The 21,134-nt window shown below is 38.3% G+C and overlaps 1 protein-coding gene across 2 annotated transcripts in view; it reads right to left on the minus strand.

Annotated features, from left to right (window-relative positions):
• Positions 1-21,134, minus strand: part of PARVA (parvin alpha) — a 73,540-nt gene that overhangs the window by 5,494 nt on the left and 46,912 nt on the right. For both annotated transcript variants that reach the window (XM_081939163.1, XM_081939164.1), the window contains exons 3-13: positions 20,184-20,273; positions 20,012-20,082; positions 17,707-17,809; positions 16,856-16,996; positions 14,782-14,897; positions 11,054-11,112; positions 10,543-10,562; positions 10,085-10,146; positions 7,160-7,228; positions 4,368-4,469; positions 4,050-4,122 (exon numbers count right to left, since the gene is read on the minus strand). In XM_081939163.1, the coding sequence (XP_081795289.1) occupies positions 4,050-4,122; positions 4,368-4,469; positions 7,160-7,228; positions 10,085-10,146; positions 10,543-10,562; positions 11,054-11,112; positions 14,782-14,897; positions 16,856-16,996; positions 17,707-17,809; positions 20,012-20,082; positions 20,184-20,273 (906 nt within the window). The remainder of the gene's footprint in view (positions 1-4,049; positions 4,123-4,367; positions 4,470-7,159; positions 7,229-10,084; positions 10,147-10,542; positions 10,563-11,053; positions 11,113-14,781; positions 14,898-16,855; positions 16,997-17,706; positions 17,810-20,011; positions 20,083-20,183; positions 20,274-21,134) is intronic.

A 21,134-nucleotide genomic window follows, 5' to 3' on the forward strand; every position in this document is an offset into this window, starting at 1 on the left:
TTGTAACTGGTTATGCCAACAATTTCAATGTGTGAAGGGCAACCCTCCTGCTGCAAACATTTTATAAGAATGGCCAACACACTCTTAAATGTCCCACTGGTCCAAAAAGGCCAAGGGCTATGCTTTTGTCAATCATTCTTGGTAGAAAGGACAACATTACAGCTTTGAAGAAAAGTATTGCTAGGTATTGAGTGGCAGTAAAAATAAATGATTTTTTTTTACACAGCACTCAGGAAAAAACCTATGCTGAACTTGCCTCTTTATTTATAAGAATTTGCCTCTTTAAAGCTGCTTGAAAGCTGGGAGAAGAACATTTTATTTCATTGATGACAAAGGTGCCGGTTCTATTATACGCAAAAGATCTGATATCCAATTTCTTATTCTGTTCTTGTACCTAACTATTTTTCATTCAGAAAAACAAGGAAAGAATTTAAAAGCTATTTTATGTGCGCTCCACAATTATTAAAATGCTTTTCAGTACACGGGTGCTTGCTGGAAAATTTAAGCATAGGCATTGTGCCCAGATGTAACAACATATAAAACAGATGTGTTTTTCCATTCATATTGAGCAGGAAATTTCATATTAAGCATGTTAATAATTGTACATGAATGCTGAAATGTCTCTACAGTTTGATTGATATCAGAGGGGGAAACGCAACCATTTCTCTAAGCAGTAAATATCTGAAAAACTGAAATGCTGTAATAACATTAATGGGCCATAAGGGATAGAGAATCGTAATGTTCTTCATTTTCAGCCTAACTCTACACTTCCCACTCTATCTTCACTCAGTTGGACTGATGCCATAAGGCAAAACTTGAATCCATAAGTAAATAGTTAACACAAAGTAACTCCTGCTAATCTTAACTCACAGCTCTTCTATTACTTGTTTAGGGCATTTCAAAAAATCCAATTCCCTCCCCACAACACCTTTTAAAGGAAAAAGTGATTTCTACATGGGGCTCCCCTTGAGATGCACCCAAAGGCTGCAGTTGGTTCAGAATGCGGCCGCGCGGGCAGTTTCGGGAGTCGCTAGGTCAGTCTGTATTTTTAAATTTTACGGGTTGGTTTTAGGCCGAGTTTTAATTTTTATAAATTTGTACAGGGGTTAAGGTTTAATTTGATTTTAATGGTATTTATTCTTATGTGTATGGTTTTTTAATTTGGTGCCTGTACACCGCCCCGAGTCCCTTTGGGGAGAGGGGGCAGTCTAGAAATCAAATAAATTGAATTGAATTGAATTGAATTTAGGGTGAAAGAGTATTAAAACAGCAAATCCTAGATAACAAGTAATTTTACTTGCCAGAGAAAATGGAGTGAATTGTTGTACGTTATTCCTATAACAAAATACTACAGCAAATACATTAATGCAGTGCTTCTCAATTATTTTCTGTCATGCCCCCCCTAGGAAGAAGAAAACATTTCGCGCGCCCCCCCCGCACAACTGTAAATAGTATAATTTGTCTATAAAATTGTTATAAGTACACCTCTGCATAACATAACACACCGGTCTTTCCTCGTCTCCCACCGTAGTCACATGCTTTCTTTCCTCTTTCCCTCTTACTTGTCTATCCTTCCTTCCACCCTCCCTTCCTCCTTCCCTTCCTTCCTGCCTCCCTTCCAGTTCCCTCCTTTCTCTTTCCCCCTGCCTGCCTGCCTTCTTTCCTCTTTCCCTATCCTCCTATCCTTCCTTTCTCCCTCCCTCCTTCCCTCCCTTCCAGTTCCATTCTTCCCTCCTTCCTTCTGCCTCCTTCCTGCCTGCTTGCCTTCTTTCCTCTTTCCCTCTTGCTTGTCTATCCTTCCTTCCACCCTCCCTTCCTCCTTCCCTTCCTTCCTGCCTCCCTTCCAGTTCCCTCCTTCCTCTTTCCCCCTGCCTGCCTGCCTTCTTTCCTCTTTCCCTATCCTCCTATCCTTCCTTTCTCCCTCCCTCCTTCCCTGCCTCCCTTCCAGTTCCATTCTTCCCTCCTTCCTTCTGCCTCCTTCCTGCCTGCTTGCCTTCTTTCCTCTTTCCCTCTTGCTTGTCTATCCTTACTCCCTCCTCCCTTTCTTCCCTCCCTCCCTGCCAGCAGCTCCTCCAGCATCCCAGCTGGAAGCAGCAGCACAACAGTCGCCGTTACCAGGGGCGAAGGGGTGGCGGTGGCAAGATCGGGCGACCGCCGCCCCTTTGTCCTTCCCCAACAGCGGCTGTTGCGCTTCCGCTTCCAGACGGAATGCTGGCGGTGGAGCTGCTGGCGGGGAGGCGAGCTACCTGCATAAAGACGCCGCCGAGGGCATGGCAGAATATATCCCGGCTTGAAGTGGCAGCGCTGGGGACTGCTCAGAGACTCATCAGAGCCGCGGGCTGGAGCTGTGCAAAAAGTCTGCTTGGGCTGGGGGGGGGGGGAAGGGAGGGAAGCCTGGGACAGCCATGCTTCCCTCCCTCCCACCCCCGCCCGAGCAGGCTTCTTGCACAGCTCCAGCCCGCGGCTCCAATGAAAATCCACAGTCCGAAGTGCTGCCACTTCCAGGCGGGATATATTATGCCTCGCCCACGCCGCCGCCGTTGCACCCAGATGGAAAGGGAGCCTTCGCGCCCCCCTTTATGGAGCCTCGCGCCCCCCCAGGGGGGCGCGCCCCACTATTTGAGAACCGCTGCATTAATGTAAGTGATACATATGTTGTCATTTGTCCCTTCTTGCCCCTCTTCTACAAACTGTCATGTCCAGATGGGAAATAGTATATTCAGGGTATTCCCTATTCTATGCCTGGACTTGCTGACAAATTGTAACATTTCCATGGCTATCAACAAAGTCATTGAATCCTAATCTGAGCTGATGTTGAACTTCATAGAACCCCACAATCCCAAATGTGATTTCAGTCATATTAGAGAGATGCACAAGGATAAGCAGAACAACCCCTCCCCACAAAATCCCCATGATTTCAGGAATTGCCACTATATGTTTGAAATTAAATTCAGCAATGGAGCTCTTGGCAGGTTCAGGAAAATAATTATTTCAACCACCTATATTTTGAATGTACAGGTCGTCCTCAAGTTAATACTATAACAGAGTCTGCCCAATAATCAAGTGATGATGGCTGTAAAGCAGGTTGATCATGTGACCAACCCAATTTTATGACCTTTGTTGTGCAGTAATTAAGCAAATAGCAGTAGCACTTAGACTTATATACTGCTTCACAGTGCTTTATAGCCTTCTCTAAACAGTTTCCAGGGTCAGCATATTGCCCCCAACAATCTGGCTCCTCATTTTACCCACCTCGGAAGGATGGAAGGCTGAGTCAACCTTGAGCTGCTGAGACTCGAACTGCCAAACTGCTGGCAGCCGGCAGTCAGCAGAATTAGCTGCAGTACTGCATTCAAATCACTGCGCCACATGCTGCAGTTGTTAAGCAAATGCCACACTTGTTAAGTGAATCGATACTTTGGCACCAATTTTACTAAAAATCAGAAATAACTGCTTCTTTTGACAAAACAGTCTTAAAACATGGTCACGTAATTGCAGCACCCTGTAAATGGCCATCAATGGGGCCTGGTTGTCCAGCACCTGAAGTGCAGTCATGGAATCATCAGAACATGGAATATGGATTAGACTCCAGGTAGGTCCATTGGAACTTTGAATGGTCAACTAAGCAATCAACTGTAAATTGAGGGCTACCTGTTTCTGTTACCTGTGGGAAATCTTATGATTATGGTAGCAGTAACAGTAAATGTCCTTTTAAAAGTCTTATAAAACCTGCGTTTACAGAAAGAAGATCATTGCTACTATTTCTGGAAATCATCAAAGCTATTCTAAACATCAACTTTGGAAATTATCACATTTCCTCTGGGCTGAAAAAAAGAAACTTAAGATTTACAGTATATCTACCTAAGATACTAGAATTTGTTTGTGTTTCTAAGAACGTAACAAATAGCAACGGAAAATTAACTAAAAGACTAATCCTCATAATTAGGAGACTATCAAATGAAAATAGGCATTTATTTCCTATGAAACTTTCCCTAAAATTTTAGGCAGCTTTACCAATGAAATGCATCTTCAAGACATTCAACAAATACCTTCTGGCCTTGGTTTTGGTTTTTCCAGCCCTCCATCCTGCATTAACTCAAACGCAAATGAGACATTGAGTACCTGATGGGTTAATTAAGAGAAATCAATTACTCATAATTCTAGACTTGTTTACTGATATTACATAGCATAATGAAGCAGAATAATACCGTACTTTAAAAATAGAAGAGTGACATTTATTTAATCTATATTTAAATCAAGTGTTATTGAGGGGTTTTTTTGTGCGGTGCTATGAACTCTTTTAGGATGGTGACCAGTATAAACATAAATAGCCAAATTAATTCTTCTTTAAATGCATAAAAGTTTACCTTTTGTTCAAAACTGTCAGGAGTTAGGAAAAAGCTGTGAAGAGGCACAAAATAACCTTCAAGAAGACCCATCAGCAGCACCAGGTATACACCATCTGCAAACTTTTAAAAATGACACTTTTTTAGATCTAATCTTGTAACTATCACTCTTTGACATGATAAAAAAGTAATTTCTTGTAATTTTAAAGTTTTATTAAGTATAAACAGTTAAGCAACACAGAAGTTCCTGTCATTAAGGATGGCAGGACTCAGGTGCTTATAAGTGGTTCAGAGGAACCGAAGCATCTGGCCTAGGGAAGCTCAATCATATTAGAAATATCTGGTCTATATGACTTCAAGCAAACCAAGATTCTGTTGTCCACGTTACATTAAAAGTATTAATATATGTGGCATCCCTAGCAAAAGATTTAAAAAATAGCTTCCTTTGAGCTGAGTTTGATTTCAAATGACTTCTACAGACACATCCATAAATTCTCTTGGCTTGGTATGAAAATGGCTTGTCATCACCTTTTTTCATTTTTTTTTTACTTTGCAAATTTGCCCTGGATTTCCCAGGACACCTCCTATAAAATAGTAAGCAGGAATACTCCTGTTTTCTAGATCAGCCTAGGTCCATTACCAAGTGCTACCATTTCCTCAAACAGCAATTCTACCTGAAAACATTTTTAATATACACTGCAGTTTTGCTGGCATCCTTAAATCAGGGATGTCAAACTCAAGGCCCGGAGTGCTTAGATCTGACCCGCAGCGCCACCCTGGAAACAGCCTATCTTCACTGGCACCACAGCCACCCCATGATGTATAAGTAGCCACCCCCACCCCACTTCCCAAGATCAAACATAACACTGATACGGCCCTCAGTGAAATTGAATTTGACACCCCTGCTTTAGATTGTTTTTATTCTGCTTTTATTATTTTTATAAATAACTCAAGGTGGTTAACGTATCTAATGATCCTTCCTCCTCATATTTTCCTGACAGAATTCAGGATTTTCCTGAATTCACTATAAACTGAATTCACTCCCATTCAAAAGTCAAGGAATCTTTTTTTTAAAAAAAATACCATACATGTATTGTTTTTTTCTATATTTAATAGAAAGAGAAGATACAAGGCACTCTTTCCTTTAATTTAAAAGGAGCATAAATAGGGGGAAAACCCCATTGTTGCATTTTAACATACAATAAATTGGTTTGGACCACATGATAAACCAGGGTTCAGGGTAATGCTCAAACTATGTGTTATATTTTCATCTTAGCATCATCTAACTTTCCCTAATGCTTCCCTTCATCAGTTTAACCTCCTTTAGTCAGACCTTAATTATTTCATTCCTCTGCCACAAATCCTCTTTCATTTTAAATCCCCATTATTTGAAACACTGCCTTTCAGATGTTATTGACCCTTAGCCTCTGGCAATGCAATCCATCTCTCTGTTCGGCTAATGCCACTTTCAATAGCATATTTTGGGGGACTTCCAGTAGATGTTGAGTCAGAAAATGACAATTGGGTAAACAATGCAACATGTCAGCCACCAAAACAAAGAAACGTTATTCTTTTCCCATTTGAATATCACAATATTGTAATCTTCCTCACTATCTTATTTTTTCTCCTCCTCCTCTTAAATGCAATTCCTGCCAAGACTTCCTTCCTATCACCAGCTTTCACGCAGATGAGATGGTTTCATGGGAAAAACTTGAGGGGGGGGGGGAATCAATGAAGGCAATGGAAACTGCAAAATAGAATATGGCTGATGGACTTTTCACTGGGGTATTCAAGAAAAGGGGCTAATTCTAGATTTCTAAATTGGATCAAAGGCACTATTGTTTCTTAGGAGGCAAATATTTTACTGCTTTTATTTTAAAGCAGGGCATAAAAAGCCCTACAATACACAGTAGCTCTATGATACTCTCAACTTCGCCAACATAGATTTATGCTCTGGTTAAAAATGGCATTTTCTTTTCCATGGGGATTTTCAAAACTTTAACTCCAATTATTTTTTGCTTTATGGAGAAATCAAGTATAGATACAGTGGATTTTCTAGCAAATGCAAACAAAATAAGATCTTTGTGATTCTATGAGTTTTCTTTTGATAGAGTGAGTGATGAAAAAAAGGTGTTCTGTATTAAGGAATATTAATACAAACACACATCATGACCAGAGGTGGGTTGCTCCTGGTTCGGCCCGGATTGGGCGAAGCAGTAGTAGCGGCAGGAGGCTCCACACGAGCGAACCGGTAGTAAAAAAATGGAAACCCACCACATGTTCACAAAATGTGATCATGACACATTTTCTCCTGGAATGTTCACAGAACCTGGAGGATCAAACAGCCCCAGTCCATTCTTGCTAATAATGGGTTCCAGTTTAGCCATTCCATACTTAGTCAGATAGATTCTGTCATCTAGCCGTCAAACATATTGAAAGTTTCCTGACTTTTTTATATGGATGGTTTAGCTCTTATTTAATCTATTCTTACCACAAATGTTTCAGTCATTCTATTATGTATCATGTTATAGGTTTGTTTTTAACCAACAGGAGCCCAATTTGATTGTATCCTTCTACAAATTTAATAAATGAAAAAGTGTCCATCAATAACCACAGTTTCAGCTAGTAAACATAATTTTTGTTTTGTACACATGATATAATCGTTAAAAAATTAAGGCTGGGCAAGAAAATAAAAGATAATTTCAATACATACACAAAGACAATACATTTTCACCTCCATTGATTACATGGTACAAATTGGAATAATGTTAAGAAACAGTTCTATTTTTCTAAATACATCTATATAATCCTACCTGGGTTTCTAGTTCCGTAACTTCCAAATTCAGCTTATTGAGGTGCTTATTCACAAAAGTAATGAGAGTCTAGAAATTAAGAACATAAGGTTTTTAAAAACATGCAATCTGAGCTTTAAAATAATTTAGCATTTAGTAAATCCACTTGTTTGTTGGCTTTTGAGAAAGGAAAATGCTATGGAACCCTCTCCCAAATACTGAATAAAGAATGACTACATATTGCTGGGAAATATTTATCTCACACACACACACACACACACATATAGTATTGCTGCCATAGGATAATGCTGCAGCAGGATAACTGAGGAAAGAAAATAACATTTCAGCCACAAATAAGCTGTTGTAAAGTGGAATGCCACTGTTTTCTCTTCAAGGAAGCTGTGCTGATCTAGATCAACTGGAGATCATATAATACAAATGTGTGAAATGGCAATTTCGGTGTTTCTCTCCTTTTCTATACCACCTTTTACTAGAAATAATGTAGAAAAATGCATTTGTATTTATATTATGATACACATATTTTATGTACAGGGGAAAACTGGCAAAACATCTCAGATTTCCATCAGGTGCTCTTTCATATGCCGATTTTTTATATACTACCTCCAGTGCATACTCATAAGGATCAATGAGAAGCCAGAAAGCCAAGAGAGAATTGAAGTACTTATACAGAGGGAGATATGATGGGAGGCAAGAGGCACACAGTTTCCAGGGGAAGATTGGAAAACTGGAGCCAAGTATTTCCTAAGCCCAGATCCTAAGTACCAGAATGTTGAAGGCTTTAACCTGAAACTGACATCGCTGAATGGCACATCCACATGTAGTATGATCACTTCCTCTACATATGAAGGAGAAAGTACACCTGAAATGTGTTGCTGAAATCTAATTGGGCACAGATGGAGGAGGGAGTCCCCTTGTCTAAGATGTACCTAGTTATATATAATACTGAACAGATGCTGTGCTGCACAGATAACTGGAGGAGAGAGTGCATGTCTATAATTTAGCACCACAGATAACTTTTACTGCCTATTCTACTGCCTAGCACCCTCCCTGCTTAAGCTGTTTGACATTATGGCTGACTCATGGCTGATTTGCCTTGATTTTTGGGCTCTGGGATTCTAATATCCTTGACTTGAAGGTAGGTTTGGGATTACATGATTTCTATAAAGTATGGGGTTTTGTTTGCAAATCCCAAAGAGAAGCCCACTGGATTAGCCTTTATTTAGAGAAGTAGGAATGTGATCTGAAAATCAAAGATGTTACTCCCAGTTCTTTGCTCAGTCGCCTCATTTCCAGTTGGCACCAAGGATTAAGATTGCAATGTTGTGCGTGGGGAACAGATGAGAAGCCAGATTCCAGCAATACTGTTTATTCAAGATAAGAGCAGACTATAAACCAACATGCAGCTTTCGGCGGACAGCCCCTTTTATGGGAAGCTGTCAGCCATTAGCCAATAACTTTAAAATACGTTCTGCACTTGCACGGCAGAAGGAAAAGCCTCTGCTCGCGCCTGCATGGACGTAACAAAGATAGTCAGCCACAGACGCGGTGTGGATACTAGTGGAGTAATAGCAATTGCTGGGAATTTTCTGAAAAGTTTGGATAGCAGTTCATCTATGCGCTTAGTCAATCAACTTCTACAAAATGCAGAGATTATTTCAACTGCTGTAATTTGAGAGTTTATCCTTTAGAGCTAGAGGAGCTGTTTGGTTCATCATGAAACTTCATTATCTAATGATCCTTCAGCTCTGTATGGTAGCAGTAACGTCGGAATAAGTGTCAGTACTTTCCACCCTTAATGCACCTGTGGATTGCTATCTAGCAGTCTTACCAGATAGTAGTTACCATTTCCTTTTGCAGGGTGTTTGGTCAGAAAAGCTTCCCTATACTTTTTTGCAAGGTATTTTGTAGCCCAAATACTTTTGAATTAGATGCCACATGAACAGAATCCAGTGAGATGACAGAGGCAGAATCTTGTGAACATATCTTGGACAGTGGTGGGCTGCTGCCGGTTTGGACCAGTTAAGGTGAACCAGTAGTTCCAACAATCAGCTGGCCCCACCCACCCACCCCCATCCTATCCTGTCCTATATTTCCGTCTTTCTGGCTCAACTGATTCACGTGGCACAGCTGATTTCTGTGCTTCCGCTGTTCTACTTACTGGGGCTGCCTTAGAAGGTTAGCAGCTGAGCTTAAACTTGCTGTACTTTGAACACTGTACACAAGCACATTAGGCGTGCACGCACGAAGCACACAATCACCAAACCGGTTGCAACCTACCACTGATCTTGGATTTACTCAAAATATAAATAGCGATAGCACTTAGACTTATATACCACTTCAAGGTGCTTTACAGCCCTCTCTAAGTGTTTACAGTCAGCCTATTGCCCCTGACAATCTGGGTCCTCATTTTATCCACCTTGGAAGGATGGAAGGCTGAGTCAACTTTGAGCCTGGTGAGATTCAATCTGTCAAACTGCTGGCAGCCAGTGATCAGCAGAAGTAGCCTCCAGTACTGCACTCTACCACTACGCCACCGCGGTTCTATTAAATATTAAAGAAGTGGACAGTGTTCTTGATTATAGAGCTCTCTCACCTTTGGAACTGATGCCTGATTCACCTCCCTAGTACAAATTGGGGATTGGGTTCAAGGTATTGTGAAAGTTTTTTGAAGAGGGGTAATGCCATGTACCTTGAAATACATATATGGTGGTGTGTTGTTCCTCAAGAGACCATCCTCTTGGCCTCGTTAAGGAACTTGTAAAGTACATACTTTGCTCTGTACCTAGATGACACATTGCAATTAAAAGCATACAACAAACACTAACATGTGGAAATGTCTTGTCAACATCAAAGTTTAGTTCTAATTAAATTCACTGAGTTTCTAAGGCAGTTAAATAGCACATGTCAAAAACACTTTTGACTCACCTTTTTAACAACATTGAGTTTGTCCGGAGCATGGTCAAACAGTGTGTCAAATGCATCTCGTTCTGCAATACAGTTGATGAGAACAACCTGTTAAATGCTACATTAGTGAAGGGTAGGAATTCCAAAACCAGAAGGTCATCGATAGTCACTTACATTTAATAAGGAATATTTGGTCTACCCAAATAATCCTTGGCCATTATTTACCAAATGCACATTCACATCGATCTATTTTGAAATCTATTGTTCTCTAGCCATGCAGGTTAGAAAGTATAACGAAGTATTGATTTAAGAAATGTAATTATTTTCTAATTATTAAGAAAGTATTCTTCTTTGGAAGAAATGTACATTTACAGATCAATTAAGAAAATTCAGAATGTGAACTTTGAATTATATAATATTTTTAGTTGGAAAATAATTTACAAACATCTAGAACATGTCGACAATCAATGTGTGCTTACCATGCCGTCCTGACATTGCCCTACAGAAAAGAAATAATGCAATTAATTGTATGAGTCCTCTTAAGAGTCATTTAATACATTTTGTTCAATGCAGAAATAGGCAAAGCAAATTAAAGATGCATCTGCCAATTACATTCAAAAGAGAAAAGATTGACTCTGAAAATTCCATTAAAACAAGCCACAGAAGGTGCTGTCTGAATGACCAAGGAGTAGGAGGTCTATAAATCTGATCCCACTAAAAAGCTCTTACCTGAATTGTTTGTAATTGGACTTCTCTCTAAGTTGGTACTCACAAAAACCCCTTAAAACATATATGGGGAAATTACCTTCTTGTTTAAGAAATTACTTGATTTTAAAGCTAGCTACATTGAGAACATCTCCATATCTTTACATTATTTCTATTCTTTTATTATTTGGAATGAAGCCTGTTTGAAATTTCCATTAGTGGAACCTGTAATCTACAATGAAGATTTGGTAAAGCTGGTAGGTCTTAAACCTTGACTTGACTTACTCAGTATTGCCAGTTATTTCCTCTTGGATCTGTCGGGACTGGAGGATTCCTTCTCGTTTCTGAAAAAAATAACAATAATTAGCCATAAAATTGACTATATTTAAATGGTAAGATTATGTCTTCTCTAGTTTCTTTCCTTATTTATACTTTTATTAACTATTAATTCTAAGATGGGAATCTTCTTGTATGAACCCTGACTCGTGTATATAAGGATAGCTCAACAGGAATTTTTATAAGTTAATGGCAAGCATTCCTTATGGCTAAATATTCATGTTACTCTTATACTTATTCTAGGGGAAGGTCAAAAATTTTAAATTGGAAATAGAAGGCAGGAAAAGATTCATGATACAAGAAGAGACTAGATGGAGACTTATATTTTAACCTCATGGAAACTCTTTTACCTGGTCATTATCCTGAATGCATTCATAACTCTTCTCCAATTTCCACATTAATAACTGCTTTTTAATTACAAAACAAATTCTACATAAACATTCACGTTTAAATAGTTTTATTTTTTCCCCTCAAAACCTGGAATTTCTAACATGCTTTCTGTCAAAGTAAGCATTTCCAAGTAAATGTCAAAATAATAATTGGAAATTGGTTTGAAAATCGGAATAAGCATTTTGATTTAGTTTTGAAATAAGAACAACTAATTCCAACAGACAGCCACATTCTATTCTGCATTTCCTCCCGAGACACAGAGCAAGGCCACTTGACCAGCACCCCTCCCAGCGGCGATCTGCTAAGGGACCAGGATGCAGCAGGGAGAACAGGAAAAAAGTGGCTTGGATTTAAAGCGCGCACTTTTTTCCCTCCCAAAATGGCCACCATGCGTTTTGGAGCAACACCGGGCTGCCGTCGGAGATCCGGAGTCCCCAGTAGAGCCTCTGTAGCTAAGAGGAGTTTTCCGATGGATTGCAGGGGTACCTGACTTCCCTACTTGACCCCAAGGCTCGCCAGCGGCTGCTAATGAGCCTCCCGGTGCTGCCAGAGCCTCGTGGAAACAAGGAAGGCTTTAATGCTCCCAGCAGCCTGGTCTGCGTGTGAGGAAGCAATTAGACGAAGGGAACTCTGTTCATTGGTAAAACAAAGAAAAACCTAGGTCTGTCTAAAACTACCACAGTGGAAAAAAACAATAAAAAGGCTACACTAATGCTATTAGGAGAAATCCAGCTTGCTATTCAAGGACTGGAAATCTCAAAACACATCCTTAAAGGGCGACTGAGTTTTTCAAACTGACCTCCAAAGGGAGCAGGAGCCGTGGCTACACTAAAGATTTAAACTCAGTCCTTGGGCAGCAAGCTGAAATTAAGCCATTCTTGGACACTCCAAGCAGCGCCTAGAAGGTACAGTTCGCGCCTTGTAGAAATGTACAAGAAGCTTTACATATTCCTAAACCAGTGCTTTCCAACTATGGCCTATTCCAGATCTGGCAATTTCAGTTCACAAGAGCATTGATTGCCAAGAATTCTGTGAGCTGCATACCACAACCCTGCCAGTTGCTAAGTCTGGAAAACTCTGTCCTACCCTTATAAGGATGCCAGTGGTGAAAAGGGAGATTCTCCAGAAGCAAAATTCAGAAGAAAAGCCAGTTAAATATCTAAATAAGAGAATTTATAAGGCTGACTGAATTAATCTGAATATATGTTCAGCTTCTAAAAAGAAACAGTCCAAAGCCAAGGAACTACAATATTTTATTAAGACGGCCTTGGGACAAGGGAAAGACATGCTGCCTAGGGAACAATCAGAAGAGAGGGAGGGAGGGAGAGAGGGGGGGGGACAGTCACTTAACTGTCAGAGAAAGAAATTTAGGAAGGACTTGGCCTAATTAGTGAGATGGTTAAAAATGGCAGTGGGAAGTTAATACTTTCAGATTAGCAAGTTTCTGTTAATGTAGCCTTGCAATAAAGTGGAATTAGTTCATCTTGCTGTGTTCCCTGTCTGGTTTATTTGGGAGGGCTGACAGAAATGTTCTCAATACACTGAGAAGCAATAGCAGGGAGAAACAGAGCTCATTCCATAGCCGAACAATCAATACTTATGTCTGTATATATTGAATGCATTTATCTACAGTGCAGCGAATAAATAAAAAATTGTGGCCTGGCATGACAAAATCAGGATCCTGACAGTAGGCAGGAATCTCGCTATCACCAGGGTTATGTCTGAAATTCCCAGTCTGCTTCTATGTGGCTTTGAAACTGTCCTCTGCCTTTTATGGAAAGAAGGACTTCAAAGTAGGGTGATTATTCACTATGGCATTAGGATAATAATGGAAGCTGGTTCTATTACTCCTAGTGTAATTCTACAAATGTGGCATATTGTCCTACTCATTTGGTGATGTATTCTCATATTTTTAAGTCTTAACTACAAGAATTAAAAGGTATTCCCCCTTCCACTTGAAGTAATTCTTGAATAAATCCCAGGGAACCAATTTCAAGCAGGTATTGTTGCATTTGTTTTCCAAACAGCCACAAGCCACAATCTCACTTGTGTATGGTTACTTAAACGAAATAAAGTTTGTTCTGCCTGCTATTTTAAGCAGACAGAAAACAGCTGGCCTTAGAAATATTTATCACAGAAGCTAGAATTTTCACAGGCTCGTTCTCCAGAAAAAAAAAAAACCTGAAGAACTGATAAGAGTAAATTCAGTAAAAATAATAATAATTTTAAAAAGTGAATTTGAAATTGTAGGCAGATCATATGACTGGCAGGCGTTCACAAGCTGATAGAAAGATCTATATTATTTGCCAGGTTGAACATGTAATATCAAAAGAGGCATTTATTAAACTTGTGTTCAGTGAGCAAATACAAATATTTGAACTAGAAAGTAGAGCCATGCAAATCCTTTGAGGGAAATGCTTTGAACTCAAGGGAGCATATACAAAGCATCTCTTTTCAAATTGCAAAGCAGACACCTCTGTTTCCTGGCTTTTACAAGCTGCTTTCTACATGTGTTTGCACAAATTTCCACTTCATTTCATGTTTCACGTATCAGTGGTGGGTTCTGGATCCCATTGCAACCGCTACGGTGCAATGGGGCCTGGCGTACACCACATGAACGCGTGCAGCACGCGCACGCATGCGTTCTTACCTCCTGCGACGCTTTCGCAACTCTCCAGCTGCTCGGCAAAGCGTTGCGCAGGCGCCATACACTCCATGTGTGAAAGCGCCGAAGAGCTCAAATACAGGTAAGGAGGGCCGGCAGGTGGGACCTCTGGAACACCGTACTGGAACACTACCCGGTGCTCCCGGCAGGCACCGGTACGCCCGTACTGGGGCGTACCGCCTGCAACCCACCACTGACACATATGCAGAGAGAGCTGGGAGGAGGTTCTGAAGCAGCAATGTAAACCTGGAAATTGGCACACTCTTTCATGATTTGCAAATTTGATTTGTGTGCATATTCTTTCAGAAGATTTGTATAGTCCCAGTAGAATGCCACAACATGGAGCAAGATAACCAGAAAGATGAAAAATATTAACTTTAGGACTCTTGCATGACAACCTCAGAGTTACAATTTGCCAAAATCTGATTTAACCTTTACTATATTAATGTTACCGTTCCGCTGTTATGCTATCAGTAATGACAACAGTGCACTCAGCTCTAAAAAAGAAATGCTGTGCTTTTGACTTTTTTTTTTCTCACTGAAGAAAGATCAACCAGAAACATGCCTTTTTTTCTTATACTTTCTCTGGTTCAAAAGGATACAGAAATACATTCATTCATACCTGAACAACCACAACTTGAATAGACACATGATCTGGCAGCCTGATGGGGGCCCGAAAATACTGTGACAATGCAACCAAAAGATGCAGTATTGCAACCAGGCTTTTTGCATGGACAGCTGAAAGAGAGGAACTGAAATATTTACTTCCCAACCACTATCAGTATGCAGAATAATTTATCTTTTAACACTTTGCCCACTAGAGATTAATACAAGAGTATTTCCTCTGTTTCTCTTTCCTGCCATAAATCAATGGATCTTATAAAAACAACTAAATCAACATTATTCCGGTGGGTTCGGTGTTGTATGCTTCTTGTGATTTAAGAGGTTTGGGCGGCTGAATTAAGTGCTATCTATGGATACTTCGGTGACATTCCTTTATCTGCACTATTCCAATGTTAATTTATAAAATATGAGGAGGATATTTTTTAATTCATAGCACGCACTTAATCTAGTTTTAAGTATCATAATGTCTGCAGGAAGATGAATGAGTCCATTTAGCCAGTACCCTTGAGCAATAACTTACTAAGCAGAATGACTCAAACATTCCTCAGAAACTTGTTAAGAGGTCTTTCACAGTAGGCTTTGTATATGTACTCAACACTAACAGGGCTGTAAGGTATCAAAAGACTTATTATAGTAAATTTCTAATATGCAACCATCAAAAGAAATAATTCATAATGACATTCTAGCACTATTATCATTATTATTCACTTAACTTGGGATATCCATGAATACCATGTCAAAGTATTTGATGTTAAGCATGCTTCATTTAAACATTACTCAAATATTATTGAACAACAATGTAATAATACTAATGAATTATTCAATTGTATTGTTTGTCTATGTTTGATAAAAGGCCTTTTGCAAAGTACTAAGAGATACATTCCAAAAAATAGATTTTTTAAGGCTACCTATAGGACAAACATGCTTAAGCAAAACAGCCTAATGTATAAAGAGGTATTTTAAGTTTTTATGGACAATGATCCAGAACAATATTTAGGATAAAGCATGGAGTATTGTCTCATATACGGGAAGTCCTTGGCTTACAACCATAGTGGACCCAAATTTCTGTTATATGTCATGATGGTTAGAAGCCGAGGCACCCACGTGATTTTTTTGCAGCGATTATTAAATGAAAACCAGAAAACACTGGTTTTTGGCAAAAATGTTGTAAAACATAATCATATGACTATGGGATGCTACAAATGGCCATAAATGTGGGTCAGCTGTCAAGCACCCAAAAGTAAATCAAATGGCTGGGGAGATAGGCAGCGGCTGCCATTGGAACTTCAAATTTGGGTCTTAGGTATCTTTTGGGGGTGGGGGAGAATCCATCATAACTTCAAATGGTACTAAGTAACTGGTCTAAGTTGAAGATTCTTCTGTACTTGATTTTGGATGAAAGACTTCTAGTGTTAGATATCATTTTAGCCAGGAATACTTCTGGGACAGTTGTTTTTTTTCCCCAACCTAACTCAGTTAACTGGGAATTGAAAGGAATAAATTCTGCAAAGAATTTACAACCATGTCCAAGAATTTAAGGAGGAAAATATATTACAGGATTTGCTCCAAAATTTGTGAGAAAATTGTGCAAGAGACATACGAAAAATAACAACTTTACATAAACTAGACTTTTTATTTTCCTGTGAACCAACTCCTTTGGATTTTCTTGGATATAAGTCTTTTTCACACTTATTATTCTACAAAGCCCCACAGCGAATTATATCAGAAACCAGAAGAAAGGCCTCTCCAAGGAAGAAAACACTTTGCCTTCATTCGTGAATGCTACGTGGCATGCTCAATTGGAATTTAAACTTATCAACCTTTTAATTGCCAATTCTTTGCAATTACAAGCTTTTTTCTCTCTCTCTCAATATGTCTGTGTATGTATGTATATGCTTTTAAATATATCTAAAACACTCATAAACATGCACAACTTCATGTCTTCATACACATACCCCACCAAATTGGCTTCTAGTTACAAAACATTTCTGGCTTTTTTCTTATTTAATAAATGTAACACAATTTTAATGCAATATGTACAATACAAATTGTACTGTAAATAAATAACTCACAGTCCACATTCCATTTGATGCTCCTTGGAGGAAGCTTAAGGGTTTCATTGATCTTTTCGAGGACTGTCTGTAGCTTCTGTTTCTGAGCTATTTCGGACTGTGTGACTTCAGCCACATTGAGTTTCTCACTCTCAAGCTTTTCTGAAGTGATAATGGAAGAAAAAAATAAGTCTTTGCCTCAACTCCATGTATCAAGTCAATGTGAAGACATTCTGTCCCACAGATTCCAAAATGGATTTTCTATAGAGAACCTAATTTAAAATTTCAAAAGTAACCGCTGACAGTCCACCAAGCAAATCTAAGTACAGTAAGGAAAACTTTTCCTTCCATTGCAGATTTCAATACTTTTAATAAAGCACAGTAATTTCAATATATTTTACATTTATTTCTTCTAAACATTATAACTGACGGTATTGAATAATGAGATTCCTGGATAAAACAATCTAGAATATTTTACTAACGTTAATTATTAGTAACACTTTTTCAAAGCTTTATACTAGTTTTTCTCAAAAACGGCCTATAAATCTGGATGTCATAATTAAATAAGGTAGCACTACTGAAAGACAAATTTCACAATATATCTGAAGTTTTCAAGTGCCAAACTTCAGAGAGATGTCTAATTTAAGATGCTGAGTAAAAATAATTTAAAATATAATACAAATATAAAGGAAAGGGTTATTTGCTGTTTAGATATTGTGACCATTCATTGGATAAAATCTGTGAAAAATAGGAACTATTCTTAGGAAACAGAAGGAACATATATTTTCTTATTTCTTGGGTGTTTTTTTTAAACTATCTATATAAAGGCAAAATTTCATCACACTATGCATGAAAATAAAATTAGTTCTTACCAAAGAGTTTTTGCAGTACTTGTCCATCATACATGTCTTCAGCCAGATCTTTTACAATTATTCTTTCTCCTACTAACACATCGTTAATCCAGTCTATTAATACCTTTGTTAAGAGACCAAGATTTAGCAATATTAGCCATGCATCATTGCAAATGTGTGTTATACTAAACACAGTATGATGTTTGAAACAATAGGAAAAAATTATCAATTATCAGTAGACATTAAAACTACTTGATGATTGCTGGATGATAAGTTACTGGGTAAGACTTAAAATATAAATTATTGCAATTCAATAGTTAAATTCAATGGAACTTAAAATATAATTATTGCAATTCAGTAAAATTCAATGGTATTTAAGCATGATGTAAAAGGTAAAAACATCCTCGAGTCATATTCAGCTCATATGAACACAATTATGAAGGGTTTTTTTTGGAAATGATTCAGAAGGGAGAAACAACATCATTTTTTTTTCAATTCTCCAATCAGTACTGAAGATTAATATACTTAATATACATGAAGTAAACAATGAAATTTTAAAGAAGGTTCTTCACATTCCAATATTTGCTCTCTCAGCAAATAAATCATTTACAATAAATTCTATTTTTAGCTTTTTTTTTGTTCATAGAAGAAAACGTTGGACTCAAACTCTAAATTTTCAAGGAGATACATTTTCCACTATTAAAAATCTATATGTGAGTTTTGAATAGCATAAAGGACTCTCATTCAGTTTACACAAAGTGGACATGGAAGTGTCTTTGAAATTATCTCAGTAGTGAGAACTTTTGGAATAGTGTGACTTTGTTCTTAAACATATTGTTAGAAAAATATTAATTGCATAGAATTATTAGAACTATTGTCTCTAATTTCAGCAGTGCTAGAAGTTTAGCTGATCTTTCTTTTTTAATCTTCAAAAATCACTAATATTGGATTCAGATGAAAGGTAGGTGGTCCATTGATTTTATTAAATTCCTATCAGGCTTTCAACTCACCAAAAAATACTAGTACTTGTCACATGAATTACTGTTTAGAAATTACAGTGGGACCTCGAGTCACAAACGGGTCTGACCACGACCAAATCGGGTGCCAACCAAAAAATCTGCAAAATTTTTCACTCTGTTCATGAACACATCCTCCGGTGGTGATCAAGCAGTCACAGCGTTTTTCCCTGCTGTAGCGATTTCCCCTTCCACACCTTTTGTGTGTGTGTGCGCGCGCATGCACAGTCAGTCTGGCTTCCGGTCATGATGCCGACCAAAGTCCTAGAATGGATTATGGTCGTGACCCGAGGTCCCACTGTATGGTGAAAACTCCCTTTAGTCAACTAAATTAACCAAATCTTATTTAAGCTCACACAATGGGCACTCCATACTGGTTAATTTAAGGGTAAGATGATTTTCCGGAATTTCAACTATCTTTTGTAATCCTCCAAAAATCTGTTCTAGAAACTTGAGGGTTCCCAGGAGCATATGGGAGGGACTGCAGAGAGTAGGAAAAAATTGTTTATATTCTTTCCTTCTTTTAGTGAATTGAAATTAAATGATATTCCATTGATGGAGTATTTATTTTTCAATTTCAGTTTATACTGTGGCATTCACATTAAATTAAAAAAAATACTTATTGTTTCTTTTAAAAACTTCAAATATGTCTGGTTTTAAATAAGTTAGCATAATCTTTATTGTCATTGTACTTAAATACAATGAAATTGGTTCGAAGTTGACATTCAAATCTGGGAAAAAATACTCATCTCTGAGGAAATGGAACTGCAATACGCTCATTTCTACCCACATGCTAAAGAATATTAATTTCACAAGTCTTTACTGCCTATGACTAAGATTTTAAAAATGCAGATTGTTGATATTCAGTCACTGGGTATATTTTTAGTTCTGCTGTAAATATGAATTATTACATTTTTGTTCGGCTATCATCTGTTGTTGTATTTCAGATTGGTTATTTGTTTATATCTTGGAAAGTCTAATAAAGTTAAATAGCAAGATTAAAACTATTTAAAATAAATATCTAATTCATTTAGAAAATAAAATGTGGGGGAGCAATCAATGTTAAAGCTAAAATCCGCAAACTATTTTCTGCTGAAGAATCCAGTGATTAACAAACCATTTGTCTTAAACACAGGAAATGTTTTACAATGAGTAAAGTCTTGAATAAATGGTGGTAGGAGAAGGCTGGATGCGATCCAGTGCCACAAAAGTAAAGTTAAGTTCAAGAGAATGAAACACAGCTTATTTTATTTTGCCTGAATTTTATAGACTACTTTCAAAGTGTTTGAAGGTGAAAGAACAAGTATTACCTTCATTAGTTCCTGTAGTTTTGGGTCACTTTTTGAATTGGGATCAATCATTGTTCGAACTTCATTTTCCTCTTTGGAAAAAAAATGGAGAGAAATGAAGAAGGAATATTCCTCATTATAAAAAAGGCATACTTATGACTAGTTTAAAGGGGAAAAAAGTATTTTAAATTACCTAGCATAGTATCCTCAGGATCTAATTCAAAAGGAATTGGACTTAGTGGTAAATTTATGGCATTTATTCCTTCTTCCTGTAGTTCAGATACTGAAAGGAAAGAAAGAAAAGGTTAGTGAAATTTATTTATTTTTTCTTAAGGTTACAATGCCTTTTGGTAGCAATAAGGATGTGCACTTTATGTTCTTATCCAATGTTGAGAGATAACAGTAAAGTGAAGAGAGCAGGAAACAAAATGCAAACCTGAGAAACAACAGTAAAAAGCAAAAATCATGGGTCATTGAGGACCTGACACGACTACAACTTCCTGCTAGTTTCCAACAAGTAATGATAGTGGGGATGGAAGTTGTAAATCCTGGACAACTTGCAAGCAGGTCAGAGGACTTGTGGGTAATGGCCACTCACAAAAGTTCTATTGCAATAATCATGCAAAGGATGCATGCACCCATTAAATCATTCAAAACAGTATGTTTTATATGAGTGTTTTAAAAACTGAAACTTCACCACAACGCTCCCTCCTAACCCACATCCACCCATGTAGCACCACAACCTCTTCCTAGCCTGAACCAATTTCCCCACAACACCTTTCTGCCTTACCCTGCAGCAAAGGTGGTCTTCAGCAGGTTCTGACCAGTTCTGGAGAGCTGGTAGCGGAAATTTTGAGTAGTTCAGAGAACTGGTAAATACCACCTCTGACTGGCCCCACCCGCATCTATTCCCTGCCTCCTGAGTCCCAGCTGATCTGGAGGAAATGGGAATTTTGCAGTAACCTTCCCCTGGAGTGCTTTGGGAATGGAGATTTTGCAGTATCCTTCCCCTGCCATGCACACCAAGCCATGCCACACCACCAAGCCATGCCCACAGAACCAGTAGTAAAACAATTTGAATCCCACCACTGCCCTTCAGCACCCACAAGTCCTCTGTCCTGCTTGCAATTTGCCCAGGACTTAC

This window comes from Natrix helvetica (assembly GCF_964273705.1).
Source record: "Natrix helvetica genome assembly, chromosome: 1".
Classification (NCBI taxonomy): domain Eukaryota; kingdom Metazoa; phylum Chordata; class Lepidosauria; order Squamata; family Natricidae; genus Natrix; species Natrix helvetica.